The sequence below is a fragment of the Cydia splendana genome, chromosome 6 (genome assembly GCF_910591565.1).
Source record: "Cydia splendana chromosome 6, ilCydSple1.2, whole genome shotgun sequence".
In the NCBI taxonomy this organism is placed as follows: Eukaryota; Metazoa; Arthropoda; class Insecta; order Lepidoptera; family Tortricidae; genus Cydia; species Cydia splendana.
In genome coordinates, this window is record NC_085965.1 from 4,468,043 (window position 1) to 4,483,522 (window position 15,480).

The 15,480-nt window shown below is 37.1% G+C and overlaps 1 protein-coding gene across 1 annotated transcript in view; it reads right to left on the reverse strand.

Annotated features, from left to right (window-relative positions):
• Positions 1–652: 652 nt before the first annotated feature.
• The window catches only part of LOC134791293 (sodium-independent sulfate anion transporter-like), a 46,317-nt gene continuing 31,489 nt past the window's right edge, over positions 653–15,480 (reverse strand). Inside the window, exons 7-12 of the mRNA XM_063762296.1 lie at positions 14,715–14,876; positions 12,203–12,343; positions 9,890–10,035; positions 9,350–9,640; positions 8,066–8,210; positions 653–5,837 (exon numbers count right to left, since the gene is read on the reverse strand). Coding sequence (XP_063618366.1) covers positions 5,788–5,837; positions 8,066–8,210; positions 9,350–9,640; positions 9,890–10,035; positions 12,203–12,343; positions 14,715–14,876 — 935 coding nt within the window. The 3' untranslated portion in view covers positions 653–5,787. The remainder of the gene's footprint in view (positions 5,838–8,065; positions 8,211–9,349; positions 9,641–9,889; positions 10,036–12,202; positions 12,344–14,714; positions 14,877–15,480) is intronic.

Here is a 15,480-nt window from a genome sequence, read left to right on the forward strand (position 1 = left end):
TATTGGTATTTAGTATATAATGTGTAGAATAAATAATATCCATGTTAAACTTGCATTACTTACATTTTTTTTAATGTCTAAGCCATTTTTTCTTCCAGTGCTTTTAAGAACCGCAATGCAGAAATGAAATAAAAATATATTCTTTCATTCCTAGCTTTTTAGTGCCCTAATCTAGGTTGGTCTCGAAAAAGCTTTAGACCCTGGATAGAAATGGAATAGATTGGCATCATTGGCTCATTTTTTTTTTGTAGAAATTGACATGTTTTTGTCCCTGACTGTACTTGTTTTCAAAATCTGGAAGGTAAACTAGCACGGGATCAATATGTTGCCCAATTTAAAAATCATTCTGTATGGTTACCTACATGAAGTCTGAAATGGATGGAAAGAAACAATAAGGAAAAATGACAAATTATTTACTAAAAATAAACAACTTAATTAATACAGATATAAGAAAAATAACTAGGGTCATAGATGCGCTTGATTACTCAAGATCCCTAAAGTGGAAATGGGCAGGTCACTTAGCCAGATTAGAAGACCAAAGATAGACAAAGGCGGTCACAGAATGGAAAGGACCTCAAGGTACCAGACACCGTGGGAGACCACAGACGAGGTGGATAGACGATATTGTCTCAATATCTGGGCCTAATTGGACCCAAGATGCAAAAGTTAGGATATACTGGAAAGGATTGGAGGAGGCCTATACCCAAAAAGGGCCCTACATTAGAAATTAAAAAAAAAATTAAATGTAGTATTATATATTTAAGGAATAAAAGGCTTAATAATTATAAAGAAAAACTTAATATGTACATTGTTCACATTCTTGTAGGTATTTAAATATTTCGCACGAATGGATTTATAATAAGAAAGATCAGTGGGATCACAGTTTGCTTTGTAAAATATGGAGACCTAACCAAACAATATTGCGGATTGGCTCGCAAATTATATACAAATATTAGCAATTGAGCAATTATGTAAAGTTAAATACATACAAAGTTATAAATTATTTATGCATTGATGCTGACGACTTAGATATTGTTACTGATTTAGTTGTTTAGTTGACAGTAACTATAGATTTACATATAAATATACACAAGAACCCCTAGTGATTTCATTAGATAGCGTGACAAGGGGTTCGCATTTGCGTAATGTCTATTTTTGTATGGGATTTTGAACAGCGCGCCAAGCGTTTTGGAAACTCAAAATCTCATACAATATGTGTCTTAACGCAAACGCGTACGTGACGTCACGCTGTCGAATGTACTAACGACGAACTACCGACTAACTACGACTAACGAGGGAACTGGAACCGATTTTTGAAATTCGACCCCTCGATTTCGTGTATTTCGTTAAATAATATCTCCAGTACTATGCATTTAAATTCTACTATTTAAAAACGAGTGGACAATACCAAATTCCAAATTTCTATCGCTCGTATTTCAAAAATAAGCATTTCGCCGTTTTTCAACAATTTTCGAGTGACGAAATCGAGCGATCGATATTCAAAAATCGCCCCCCTGGACGAAAACACCAAGTTACGATTTTTTTTTTATTTTGATTGAAATAGTTTGGTATCGATATCGATAACAATCGTGAGTCGTTATTTAATTAATCACTAGCATTGATACATTGTTGCCCCTGAAAAACCACTACTACTATAAGCTCTACAACTAGCTTACGAGAAAAAAAACAGTATCACTTTATCGTATTCGTATCAAATTATAAAGCTTTAATTTGATTGGTATCTAATTTAGCCTAATATTTCATGGACCTTTATAAAATATTTATATTTATATCTTATATTTATTAAATTCATCAAACTCAACACATACTTATGTAATAAACCTATTCATTAAAAAAAATCTTATGAATCATCAGGCCCCAATTTCACCACGGTGACAGGTGCGACAATTGTAAAACATCACTGTTGCTGACGTCACAGGCATCCATGGGCTAAGGTTACCGCTTACCATCGGGCGGGCCGTATTCCTGTTTGCCACCATCATCGTATTATTAAAAAAAACTTTATTATATCGGAAAAAAACAGATATTTCTCTTGCTAAGTTTATGACAATTGTCACAAGAAACACTACAACTGTCACGAAATTCCGACATATAACTCATTTCCTGTCAAGATTCACCGACAATTCTACAAATATGTCGACTAGAAAAAATAATTCTTGTTTCACAACATAATTGTAATACATACAATTGTAGCAAAATGCCTGTCATGTTTGTAAGTATTTCTATAGAAAATATTTTATAAAATTGTAATATGTCACCTGTCGCTTGACAATTGTCGCTCGACATATGTCACTGACAATTGTAGCCGTGGTGAAATTGGAGCCAGGTCACAGATTGCATCACACTACAACAGATACATCACTGTCAATAAAATGATGTTGCCGAAAATGTTCACGTATTATATACTATGGTAACTAAATAACCTGTAATATTAATCACTGATCGGTGTAGATGCTTATAATTCACAACCAGAAATTAGACTTCAAAATCCTTAAGTATTGGGTAGGTACGGTAAAAGTGACATTCGAGTTGACAGCAGCTGCGTTACTGTTGCGACATTACCACTGCGACCTTGACGCGGGCGCTGAATCTGTCAATTTATTTAGTAAAATGACTGACTGATTGAACGTCATAATCGTGACAGTAATTCGACGGCGAACTTCATACAATTTATCAAGGAAATTGACAGTCAACCGTGATATCAACGCCGCTGCAATAATGTTGCATCAGTAACGCAGCTGACATCCTAACCTTAAATTTTTCTAGAGATTCCTTAAATTAATAACATTCTGAGCATAATGTTTAACGCTAATGGTCACTGGTTGTACTTACTTACTCCGTTGGCTCAGCGACCCAAAATGAGACTTGGCCTCCGACACATAGGGTAGTAAATGAAGCAAGTTGTTGTATGGAGACTAGAAATGTGCGCCGCGCCGCCGCGCCGCCGCCGCCGACGATTTTTCCACGCCGCCGCCGCCGATAAATTTGACCGGCGTATAATCGGCGTGAAAAATTTTGATACCTATCGTGTATTATTGCATGTTGCGTAGTGACTAGATAGTGTCAGAGGTACTTATAATTTAAAAATCCTTACGCTTTTTCGCTTATTATTTGCCAGTGAAATCAATTAGCATCATTTTTGTCGTTGCGGTGTTAGCTGTGATAACGATTTAGCGTTAATTTAAACAAGATCTAATTTCTGGATTACAGTTTATATTTTGATGTTTTATCGCACAGCTTTTTTATAGAACGCAGTTTGTTTTACATTAATAGTCTTTTGATTGTCAATTTAATCAGTGAACTAATGTCAAGAAAATACCAGTTCATATTCTAGGACATAAACATGCTATTTTCATCTTAGAATCTCCATCCAGCTGTCACCACGATTAAAATTGCTTATTTTATGATTTTTCGTGTGATGCTGATGTTGACACGCATAAAGGTCATCATATGATATTTCACTTTACGCTGATTTATTTATCACATAATATATAATTTAAAATTACACAAGATCAATTTTATTCTTAGTCATTTTATGGTGATTATCAGCTTCTTTTACTTTACAATATATATTTCAATCAATATTATAAAACTCTAGTTATACTTATAGGAACTTAAATCACCAAGGGTTATCATTAAGCTTGCAATTAAGAAAACAAAGTAAACCTTAATATTCCATAAAACTCTTTTATGAAATACAATGTATTACCTATCTCATAAAAAGTTTTTAGAGCGACTCTTAAATTTTCCGTCTGAGGGCTCGTCTATCAAATCTTTGGGTAGTGGCTCGCAGTATGTAGGTCTGAAGACACGCGGGTTTTCGCCTGCAAGTACCATGCAATACGGGACACTTCTAAGGCATTGAGAGAATCAACCTGCCAGAGACGTTTACTTTCGAAAACGACAACATCTTTATATATATTCTTTATTCTAACATACATTTCTGATAAACTCCAGTCAGATAAATGTAAAGTAGGTAGTTCATTATTTCGTAACAAATTAAAAGGTGAGGCGACAGCGGCTGGGAAAAGTCAATATAGTTTTTGTTTTTTAACTTAGGACTTAACTTATAAAGACATTTTTTTGTGTTTTATTTGTACTACGCTTACAAAGTCATTATACTCCCAAAAATGTAGCGTTTTAAGGTGTCATTTTTAATCGTTTTATATTAATATTTAAACATGATTAAAAATGACGACGGGTCTGGCCTAGTGGCTAGTGACCCTGCCTGTGAAGCCGATGGTCCTGGGTTCGAATCCCAGTAAGGGAACTTATTTGGGTGATGACATAGATATTTGTTCCTGAGTCATGGTTGTTTTCTATGTATTTAAGTATTTATATATTATATATATCGTTGTCGGAGTACCCACAACACAAGCCGTCTTGAGCTTACTGTGGGACTTAGTCAATCTGTATAAGAATGTCCTATATTTATTTATTTATTATACAAAAAAAAGAAAAAAAAACATAGATACCGTTAGTATTATAAACGTAAACCGAAGGTTGGTAAGAATTGGTTGCCAAATGACCTGATGGGATATAATATTTGGCAATAATTTAGAAAACACACATAATATGTTTTGTAGAGCCTAGTAAATACTCAGAAGGCTTTAATATAGAGTTTCTAAAGCCACGTTCTCATGAAGTATCAAAAATTATGCCACGCCGATTTCACGCCGATCACGCCGCCGCCGCCGGTCAAAAAATCATCGGACGCCGCCGCCGATGATTTTGCCATCGGCGCACATGTCTAATGGAGACCCATGCATTAATTTCTCAGTCGATGAAATTTAGCTTGGTTATTGTATAGTATGAGCCGAGACTAACATTATAAATATCCAAAAAAAACAATCTCCTAAGTTAGGTAAAAACACAAATCTGATTATATATTGAACCGAGTAATTCCTCAGTCCAAAATTATTTTACAAAATAAGTTATTTGTATCAGTATGTGATACTAGAAAAAAATCTAAAAGTTTTGTCAAACATGAGAATATTTTTTTATGATACTTCCTTTTTTTGACGCTCATTTTCATGGGAAAATTGCTCTGTCATTTTTTTCTTCTTATATGATCTTAGGAATATAATTTGGCGTAGTGGGTAAAAAAATCCAACGCCACGCCAAAAAAATTTATTTTATTAATACTGGTATTTCTGCTGGGATATTTTTTTGATATTTCATATATTGTTGCAATAAGTTACATGAATATGTCTGGCGAAGAAAGTTTGAACGGAGCATTTTTCCGTAAAAAGATATTAACGATTTAAGACTTTAGGTATTTACTTTAATTCTATTATTATTATTATTTGGAAATTTATACAATACTTTTTATTTATTGATACTTTATCATACTGTAAAGTTTTTTCAGGCTGAGGAATTACTGCGGGGTCCACTACCTTTATTTACTACACTAACAAGGCAGCGCCACTTTTCTCGGTTCTGTGCGACCTCTCGCCATATGTTGACTTGAAGTTCGCGCAGATCCGCCTCCACCATGTCGCCCCAGCGAGGCTGGGGAGTCCGATAGGACGTCCTCCTACTGGGCGGCCCAGGTACGCTCTTTTCACGTTCCGATCTTCATCCATTCTCTCAAGATGGCCCAACCAACGGAGTCTGTGAGCTTTAGACTCCCCCATGATGTTAAGTTCAGCCACTAGATCACTGGTTAAAATTCAAAATTCATATAAGTATACGATAAAATTGTATAAGTCACAGCACAACACAATATTATTTATCATCTAACTTGACACTAAGCTAGACGAAGCACTAAAGTTGAGTATCACTAACGCCCGAGTGGTCGCCTGATGAGCGAGCGTCTGCAACAAATTGTACACAATTTAATTAAGTATTTAATTGTATTATTATATCATCAAAGAACTTTAATCTGTACGTACAGTCCGCTGCAGAGAAAAGGTACCACCCCTGCATACAAACCTCTATGCAGGGGTGGTACCTTTGACCTGGACTATCTATACTGGGAAAATGTGGGAAAAGTAATAGTACGTTCTTAGGCGGAGCCTTTGCAATGAAACAACTTAAGTATTTTTTTACATTTATGAGTTAAACGGTAGGTTTCTTTTTCTCGTTAGATTTTGATAAAATTTGTCTGCCTTGAAGAGCTCCTCATTTTGGCCGGAATATCTACGAAACCACAACTTGTACCGAAAAAATGACGAGTAGGCATGTAAATTTCCGTTGAGTACGGAAATACATATTACATTACATACGTTTTCGTAATTCAAAGGAAGATTTTGTAGAACATACGGTGAAATTGCGCTTATATTGTACAGAATAGAAAACCCTGTCTATCCAGCAAATTATACCTATCGGATCTGACGAGAGAAAAAATAGACAACAAAAACACGGGCTTTAAAACCCGATATGATTTTTTATATTGCAATAATAACATGTGACACACCGCAAAATATTGTACGTACTTAATTCCAACAAAGCAACGCGAATGTTTTAAAATTCCAATATTGTGAAGAGCAAAGGAAGGCCGGACGTTATTGTATTTAGAGTGGCGACAACATTCAATTTAAATAAAAATGAAACAGTGTTGATTTATTTATTGAACTGTAGCAATTGAAGAATGCTTTTATATTAATTTGTTTGGTTTGTTTCTTTTTGGAGATTTCATTTAGATAGAAAGCTAAAGGTACTATTTGGATTCAGACCAGCGTTACTGCTTCAGTATTGCGGCGCGACATTGCTGTCGATAGCATTTACTGCTGCAAATGGAAACTGACAATGTAAACTGAAAACTAGTTGGTAAGTACCAGACATGTTACGCAAATGTTCATGCAAAATTTTGCGAAATTTAAACATATCATTTTTTAAATGAGTGCTTAACTTCGATTGCACAGGAGCGGCTTTTTGGCAGCAAGTTCGTGTGACTCTTAAAGCGTAAGTAACCCGCTTAAATATAGGTAAGACTTACCTGCAAGAATCACTGGTAACTGCTGTGTATCACAGACAATAGCGTCAGGTAGAGCAGCCCTTAGCTGTTCTCTCACGAGCAGCCGCGCGTCGCACCACACTACGCGTCCGCTGCGTGACCACTCTGTCACTAAATTTTTATACATGCATCAATTACCTGCAAGAACTACTGGTAACTGCTGTGTATGACAGAACACGGAGTCACATAGAACAGCCCTTAGCTGTTCTCTCACGAGCATCCGCGCGTCGCACCACACTACGCGTCCACTGCGTGACCACTCTGTCACTAAATGTTTATACATGTAAGTCAATTACCTGCAAGAACTACTGGTAACTGCTGTGTATCACAGAACACGGCGTCATATAGAACAGCCCTTAGCTGTTCTCTCACTAGAGGACGCGAGTCGCACCACACCACGAGTCCACTGCGTGACCACTTTGTCACTAAATTTTTATACATGTAAGTCAATTACCTGCAAGAACTACTGGTAACTGCTGTGTATGACAGAACACGGAGTCACATAGAACAGCCCTTAGCTGTTCTCTCACGAGCAGACGCGCGTCGCACCACACCACGCGTCCACTGCGTGACCACTCTGTCACTAAATGTTTATACATGTAAGTCAATTACCTGCAAGAACTACTGGTAACTGCTGTGTATCACAGAACACGGAGTCACATAGAACAGCCCTTAGCTGTTCTCTCACGAGCAGCCGGGCGTCGCACCACACCACGCGTCCACTGCGTGACCACTCTGTCACTAAATGTTTATACATGTAAGTCAATTACCTGCAAGAACTACTGGTAACTGCTGTGTATCACAGAACACGGCGTCATATAGAACAGCCCTTAGCTGTTCTCTCACTAGAGGACGCGAGTCGCACCACACCACGAGTCCACTGCGTGACCACTTTGTCACTAAATTTTTATACATGTAAGTCAATTACCTGCAAGAACTACTGGTAACTGCTGTGTATCACAGAACACGGCGTCATATAGAACAGCCCTTACCGGTTCTCTCACGAATGGCCGCGCAGCGTACCACACCACGCGTCCGCTGCGTGACCACTTTGTCACTAAATTTTTATACATGTAAGTCAATTACCTGCAAGAACTACTGGTAACTGCTGAGTATCACAAAACACGGCGTCAGGTAGAACAGCTCTTAGCTGATCTCTCACTAGAGGAAGCGCGTCGCACCACACCACGAGTCCACTGCGTGACCACTCTGTCACTAACATCTTCATACTCTGGAAAATTATGAATTAAATAAGTTCCAATATACATACATATTTTTCACAAACTATCGTAATGATTTTGCACTGTTTGTTTTATTTTCAAACCCAACCGCGTTTAATAATTCACTAACTACTCAATAATTAAGCAGAAATAGTATATCAAAGTTAATTATGTTTGATTAACGAACTAAACACACTGAAGCTATAAGTAATTTAATTCAATTAACCTAATAATTATGTGTTGGTATTAAAACCTACTTTCATCCGATCTTGCGTTCGTCTGACAGGCGCTGAAATTAATTCGTTTTTCTATGATTTTTTAATACGACATAATGTAACTTCTTAAAACTGTACTGAAAATGCACATCATTTCTCATAAATAAGGAACCAGTATGTAGTGTATTATGTAAAAAAATTATGTAATTAAAGATATATCTTTAATTACATATTTTTTTTACATAATACACTACATATTGTAAACAATAATGTACGGAATACCAATCTAATAGGGCAGGTATTTTAACCGAGTTTGCGGTGTGTGCGTCAACATAGCAGCATCGGGATTTGACGTAGCGGTTTGCGTTGCGGTAAGTGCATTGAATGTTCAATTATAGCCTCAAATAGTTATTTATTTTACAAGGAGGCAAAGTTGTTGTTTGACTCCTCGTGGTAATTTTGATACCCGAGCAAGTGAAAGACTCTGAACCACGAGCGTAGCGAGTGCTTTGAAAAGTGGAATCTTGAACGTTGCGAGGGTTTCAAAGCAAGAGGGTTAAACAAATTTGGTACCCTAATTTTTTTTTTCACCACACCAACGCGAGGTTAGTACTAACTGTAAACTTAAACTTCATCACTTTAAAGGTTAATAAATTAACTAATCTACAAAAACATTGTTCAAGTTTGTTGGCTCCTCTACACGATGCGCCAACGTCGGCCAATCCAAGGGACGCAGCTATGCGGTAGAATGAGATAGCAATATCACTTTCTCCCTCTAACGCATAAATTTGGATTGGCCGACGTTGGCCCATCGTGTAGAGGAGCCATGTAACATTTTTAATGATTTTAGGAGGCTAATTAATATAAATCTAATAATAAATAATAGAAATAGTACCTAAAAGAAATCTCGAAATAAAGATGCAAACATTACAAACCTGTAAAAATGTATAGTCTAATCTATACAAACAGTCGCAATGTATCACAAGTACACTCGACCTCCGGCCAGCAGTATCTCTTCCTGTCGCATTACTTGCACCGCCATTGCACTGGCTCACAGCTCCGTTTGATAAAACACTGTCATTAGCTCCAGGTACGATAGTTAGTTGCTTTAATGTCGCTTTATTATCATTTTTCAGCGAAGAGAGCTTTAATCTCACTTTTTCCGCTCCAGCAAAATGGAGATTGCCCACTGGGTGGATAGAATAATGTGGTGGGAGATTTTCTTCCTGAAATATAAAAAGCTTCAATTTGAAATAAACCTTATCGACAACCGACAATGTGGTACTTTTACTTTTACTTGAAAACGTCACATATGTTTATTAACGAGCATAAGGCGTGCTCACGGGACGAGCAACGATGCTACAAGGAATTTGGCAATCTAGTCCTGTCGATAAATTTTGCATGAGAAAAAAATACAAAAAGATGTATACTATTTAAGTGTTCTCTATAAAGAATTAAGGATAATCAATTCATACCTCAATATATTTCACGTCGAGAGGTGGTCGGGAGTTGTAGTACAAGAGCAAAAGGACGTCGATGCCCACGCCGCAGATCAGACCGATCTCTATCCCGAGCGCAAGGCAGCACACAAATGTACCCAGCAAAGGGATTATATCTAGTCCTGTTGGCAAATGGAAGATGTAAGTTGTCGATGGCCACTCCACAGATCAGACCGATCTCTATACCGAGCGCAAGGCAGCACACAAATGTACAATGGTATTATATCTAGTCCTGTTGACAAATGGAAGATGTAAGTTTCTGAGAAGGAGGAAACTTTGTCTTAACTTATGTATAAGTAAGCATAACTTGTTGATTTGTTCCTGAATATACATGGTGAGTTTACCGAAAAGCGACTGGTAAATATCATTTCGTACATAAGTTCTTAAAAACTCATTGGTACAAACCGGTGAGATGTATAAGTAGTTATACCTTTCGTGTTTATATCGTAGTCAGATATTGTAATATCTACTACTGATGGTTATTGGAAACAGGGTTGAAACTCAGGTTTTGAGAATGACAGTGTTTTGTTTGGTTCGAGCTAATGTTTAGTTAGGACAGCCCTTGTTATCATCGTCTTTCATCGCGGTAGTCCCAGGGTTAACCTCTTTATTTGGGATAAGAATAATATTTGCTTTTTGTTCCGTAAACAAAAAGTTTTGTTTAAAAAAAATAAAAAAATTAAAAATTCAATAAGTCAGTTGAATCAGTGTGGACAGTCTGTTGTTTTTGTAGAAAAGAATAAAGTGCTGGCCCAAGCTGCATCTATTAAATTAAATGCTATAAAATCAAAATGTAGTCCGTTTATATTTAAGGGCTGTAACTTTGAAAGCTACTAGGTACTAAGGACATTATCCCTTCCAGTGGCGCCAGCGAAAACGCGAAAAGTAGTCAAGTGGCGGGGCCCCGGTGGGTGGTCAGCGCAGATTAGGAAAATTTTACAAAATCGTCGAGTTAAGCTTTTCTATGTTTTAAAGAATATTAAAGCACATATTGTTAGAATCAGCGTTATATAGGCTATTTGAATATAGCAATTAAATTATTCTAATGTTTATACATTTGGCCAGACGTAATCAAACTCCGGAAGAATGACAGTTTTCCAGCTTCCTTGTTAAAAATGACTACCACCATAAAAGTAATTGATTATTGGAGGTAATTGCTATTTAATTATCAAAGGAAGACTTTTATCTTTAAGATTAAATCGATAAAAGGGACCTAAGATACAATTTCTTTTACAAAACAACCTCTTAAAAAATGAGTCTGACCTCGTACTAGGCGGTCGATCCCGAATCAATGGTCCTCAGCAACAAATTTTATACCAAGTGTTTTTGTGTTTCTTATGGTATGCTATCCTTCTCTAACTCGCTACGTAATTTTGGGCGCTAGCAGTGCGTAACTATACTTAAATGCGTTCAATTTCACCTCTAAATACGTAAAAACCTCATTAACCACTCACTGGTGGATGACAGTTTACTGGTTTTCGCATCGACCATTCACGGGTTGACCGCCACTTGAAGGGTTATGGGCTCCTGAAAGTGATTTGTTTGTAAGTTGATGGGCAAGTGTATGTAGTATCTGTCTGAAGTATTGTGAGGCGATGGATGGTAGTGGTTAGTGGTATTTTATAAAACTGTTTTTGTAAAGTGTAGTGTACCTTAGATAATAAGTTAACTCTAAATTGTAGGGACAGGGTTAATAGTGTCAGACTATATAAATTTTGTTTGAATAAATAAAAATAATTAACATGTAAGTATAAATATGTAATACCTTAATTAAGTACAAATATTAATACATGGAGCCGATTTATATTTTGTTGTCGATTTTTTTTTAGATTTCAGATTTAGTCGGTCTTAAAATGTATGTCCTAAAAATCTTCCATTAAGTTACGAAAAAGTCTGGTATTTTCGTAGGTAACTGAACGGAAAATTACATATTGGGTCAAGTTGTGATTTTGTATAATAATAATGATTTTTTTGCCGTTTTTTGTGTAGTGGTACGGAACCCTTCGTGTACGAGTCCGACTCGCACTTGGCCGGTTTTTTCCGTTATATTGAAATGATGGATGAAATTCGGTTTGAAGAGCTCCCCATTCTAGGCGGGATATATTATATCCCAAAAAATACAACATCATCAACCCGTTTAAATATTTATTTTATTCTGTTTTTAGTATTTTTTGTTAATATCATGTGTGAAAATTTCAACTGCCTAGCTATCACGGTTCATGAGATACGGCCGAACCCTAAAAAATTGATAAAACAATAAAAATCGGGCCTATTATGATCAATACTCACGGCTGGACCTCCACAGTTTCTTAATGATGTCGATGTCGACCATATGTAGCACGGCGCACACGATCACGGCGGACAGGGCTGCCCGAGGGATGAAGTAGAAGTACGGGGTTAGTAGTGCCAGAGTCAATAGCACTATTATTCCTGAAAAAAAGAAATCAATTTATTGAGTTGTGTTGCGAACGCAACCTTTTATTTGTATAAACTCTTAATACTTTCCTAATGCAGTAGCTAAACGCAGCCGTCGGGCTCGGCTAGTATTTGGAAGCTTTTTCTAAAGCACCAATAGGAGCGCTCCACATACTCTGTATCGCGGCCAATTAGAGGCACCCAAGTTTAAACCACCTTTTGTACTGACCAAATATTGCAAATCACTCTCTCATCAGCCTCCATACAATAACCACACCACTTCTACATTTAACCGTTTAGTCAAGAACCCTTGTAAACCAGTACTTTGGAAAATTATATCAGCTCACTAAGAATTGAAGCTTTTTATTTGAGTCGTCGACATCCTGACCTGCACGGCGGCTACAGTTGTGTCTAATATTTGGTAGCTACGGTATTAGCTACCAAAAATACATTGACTGCTAAGATATGTCTAAGTAAAATCTTGCCCGCCGTTTAAGAGGCAAAGTGATGCCGCTATACAGCACCATATTTGTGCCGTTTTCAACTAAAAGGTACCACTTTGTCGGTTGTCGATAAGGTTGACTTCAAATAGAAGCTAGACCTCTTGGTTGAGACTGGCATATTTTATGCCAACTTTTGACAACCAGAGTGACCGCATTATGTACAAAGACGTACAACGATATCTATATTAGCCGGTATACAATCAATTAATCTTTAGTAAGTAGCTACCTAACTTTAAATGTAGGTTTAAGCTTAAGTTCACCACCAGGAATAATAACACAAGTATTAAAAACCTGTAGGTATTCTAAGCGACATATTTGTTTTATCTTCTTGTAATAAACGTATGCAGAACAAATAAATTCTTTGAATGTCTGAACACTTTAAAACCACATGGGGCGCCGGGACGTAAAGTATGATGCGGTATTTATGATTTATGAAGTTCCGAGTTCACGTTGTCGCGTCGAGTTCTACGCAAAAATATGAACTAAGTTTTGGCTTCTGTTTTTTAAACCGTTAGCATGTTTTATAAATAAATATTTGGGGGCAATCTTACACTGATCGCCCTCGCCTCAAACTAAGCAAAGCTTGTACTTTAGGTACTAGGTGGCGATATACATACTTACATAGATACATGCATACCTACTTAGATACCTACAGAACATATATAACTCAGGAACTCCCTTTATTCGATTTAGACTCTAGAAGACGGACTCCATTGTATTTGAAGACATTTTGGACCGGTACAGATGAATTGCAACCCATTGACATAGATATCTAGGGACTGGCTTTACGGGCAATAATAATGAGACATAACAGGGCCAGTACAGCGGTGTGAAACCGCTACAACGCGATTGGTTGATGAGTTCGCATCACGCGCGCGATTGGTTGATGGGTTCGCATTAAGCGCGCTATTGGTCGCGACTAGTTGCGTTAGACTGCACGATTGGCTGGAATTCGTGAGTAACACCGCTGAACTAGTACCAGTTTCAGTACCTGTAAGGCCCGTCCTTAGATATTATACGTCAATGCTGCAACCTAACTTCAACTTGTATGGGAACTGCACGCCAACGTTGCAGTCGACGTGCAGTTCCCATACAAATTTTGCAGTCCATCTGTATGGGCCCTTTATTTCTGTATTTTTGGCGTGTGTTTCATAAATTATAAAATCTCATATTGGCGTGTTTACGATGTCTCGCGTACGATTTAAATACAACAATATCAAAAACTTTTATTCATCCAATTTATCATTGTACATAAATTACGTACGAAATGATCACAGAAATTCGCATCTGGATTCAGCAAATTTATTGTTAACATGTTTAACATTTACAAATTGGTGCAGCGAGAATCCAATGCAAAGGTTATCTGTGCAGCAATTTATTCAACAGCATACGAATTTTGAACGAGCAAAATGCAACAGTTTGTGTGTTTAATGATGTTTATTAATTTAATGAATGTAAGTATTAATGTACATGTAAACTAAACTCTGCGAGCCGTAGACCTCGTGCACCCCCATTTATTAGCAATTTTGAAAAAAATCCAAAAACTGAATCGACAAAAAACATCTATTTAATTGAACCTGCTCACACATACACGCATGGTGCGTGTCTACTTGTGGTTTTAATAACCATTCACGGGAAAGGAGTCAAAGACTTTGCATTGTCATGTTTACACCATTTTGAGCGCCTGATCCGTGTAGTTACTTCTGGTTTTTACTCACCGGTAACGAATCCAGCGGCGGGGGTGCGTACGCCCGAAGCGTCGCTCACGGCACTTCGAGTGAAGGAACCGTTAACTGGGAAGAAGCTGAAGAAAGCGCCCATCACGTCATGTTTATACCATTTTGATCGCTTGCTCCGTGTAGTTACTTCTGGTTTTTACTCACCGGTAACGAATCCAGCGGCGGGGGTGCGTACGCCCGAAGCGTCGCTCACGGCACTTCGAGTGAAGGAACCGTTAACGGGGAAAGAGCGGAAGAAAGCACCCACCACATTGCAAACGCCGAGAGCTATGATCTCTTGTGTTGCGTCCAACGTTTTGCCGTTTGCTGAAATTATTGGAATAAGATTAGTTTGTATCACGGCCATTAAAACATTTAAAACAGACTTGACAGAATAGAGAAATTTAATAAGTATTTTCGGAATGAGAACTGTTAAAAGTTAATTCTCAATTCAACATTTTGAATTGAGAATGAACGTGAATCACTCACGATACACACAATAAATACCCTTATTTGCGTCATGCAGTTAGGTGAAAAGACTCCATCATATTAACATCTAGTTTATATTCATATTACGATCTACTTTAAGATAAAAGCTGTACTTAAGATAAAAGTGTCTTTCTATGGAACTTGCTAACTAAGTAAAATTCGCGTTAGACCCGTCTATAAATGTGAGTTAATAAGTAACTATGTATTAAACAAAAGTCACTAGTAAATTCATAAATTTCATAATTCTTTGACAATTTCAATATGGCGGTTTGTTTACATAGTTAGCAAGTTCCATAGAATGACACTTTACTTAGATACATTTCTAGTAAAAAACATAAAAAATCACCAGTAACATATACTGATGAATAATTCGCTCTGTAGGTAGTAATATTTTTTTGACCATCAAGGCAAAATAAAACAAATTCAAAAGCTAAGTGCTCTG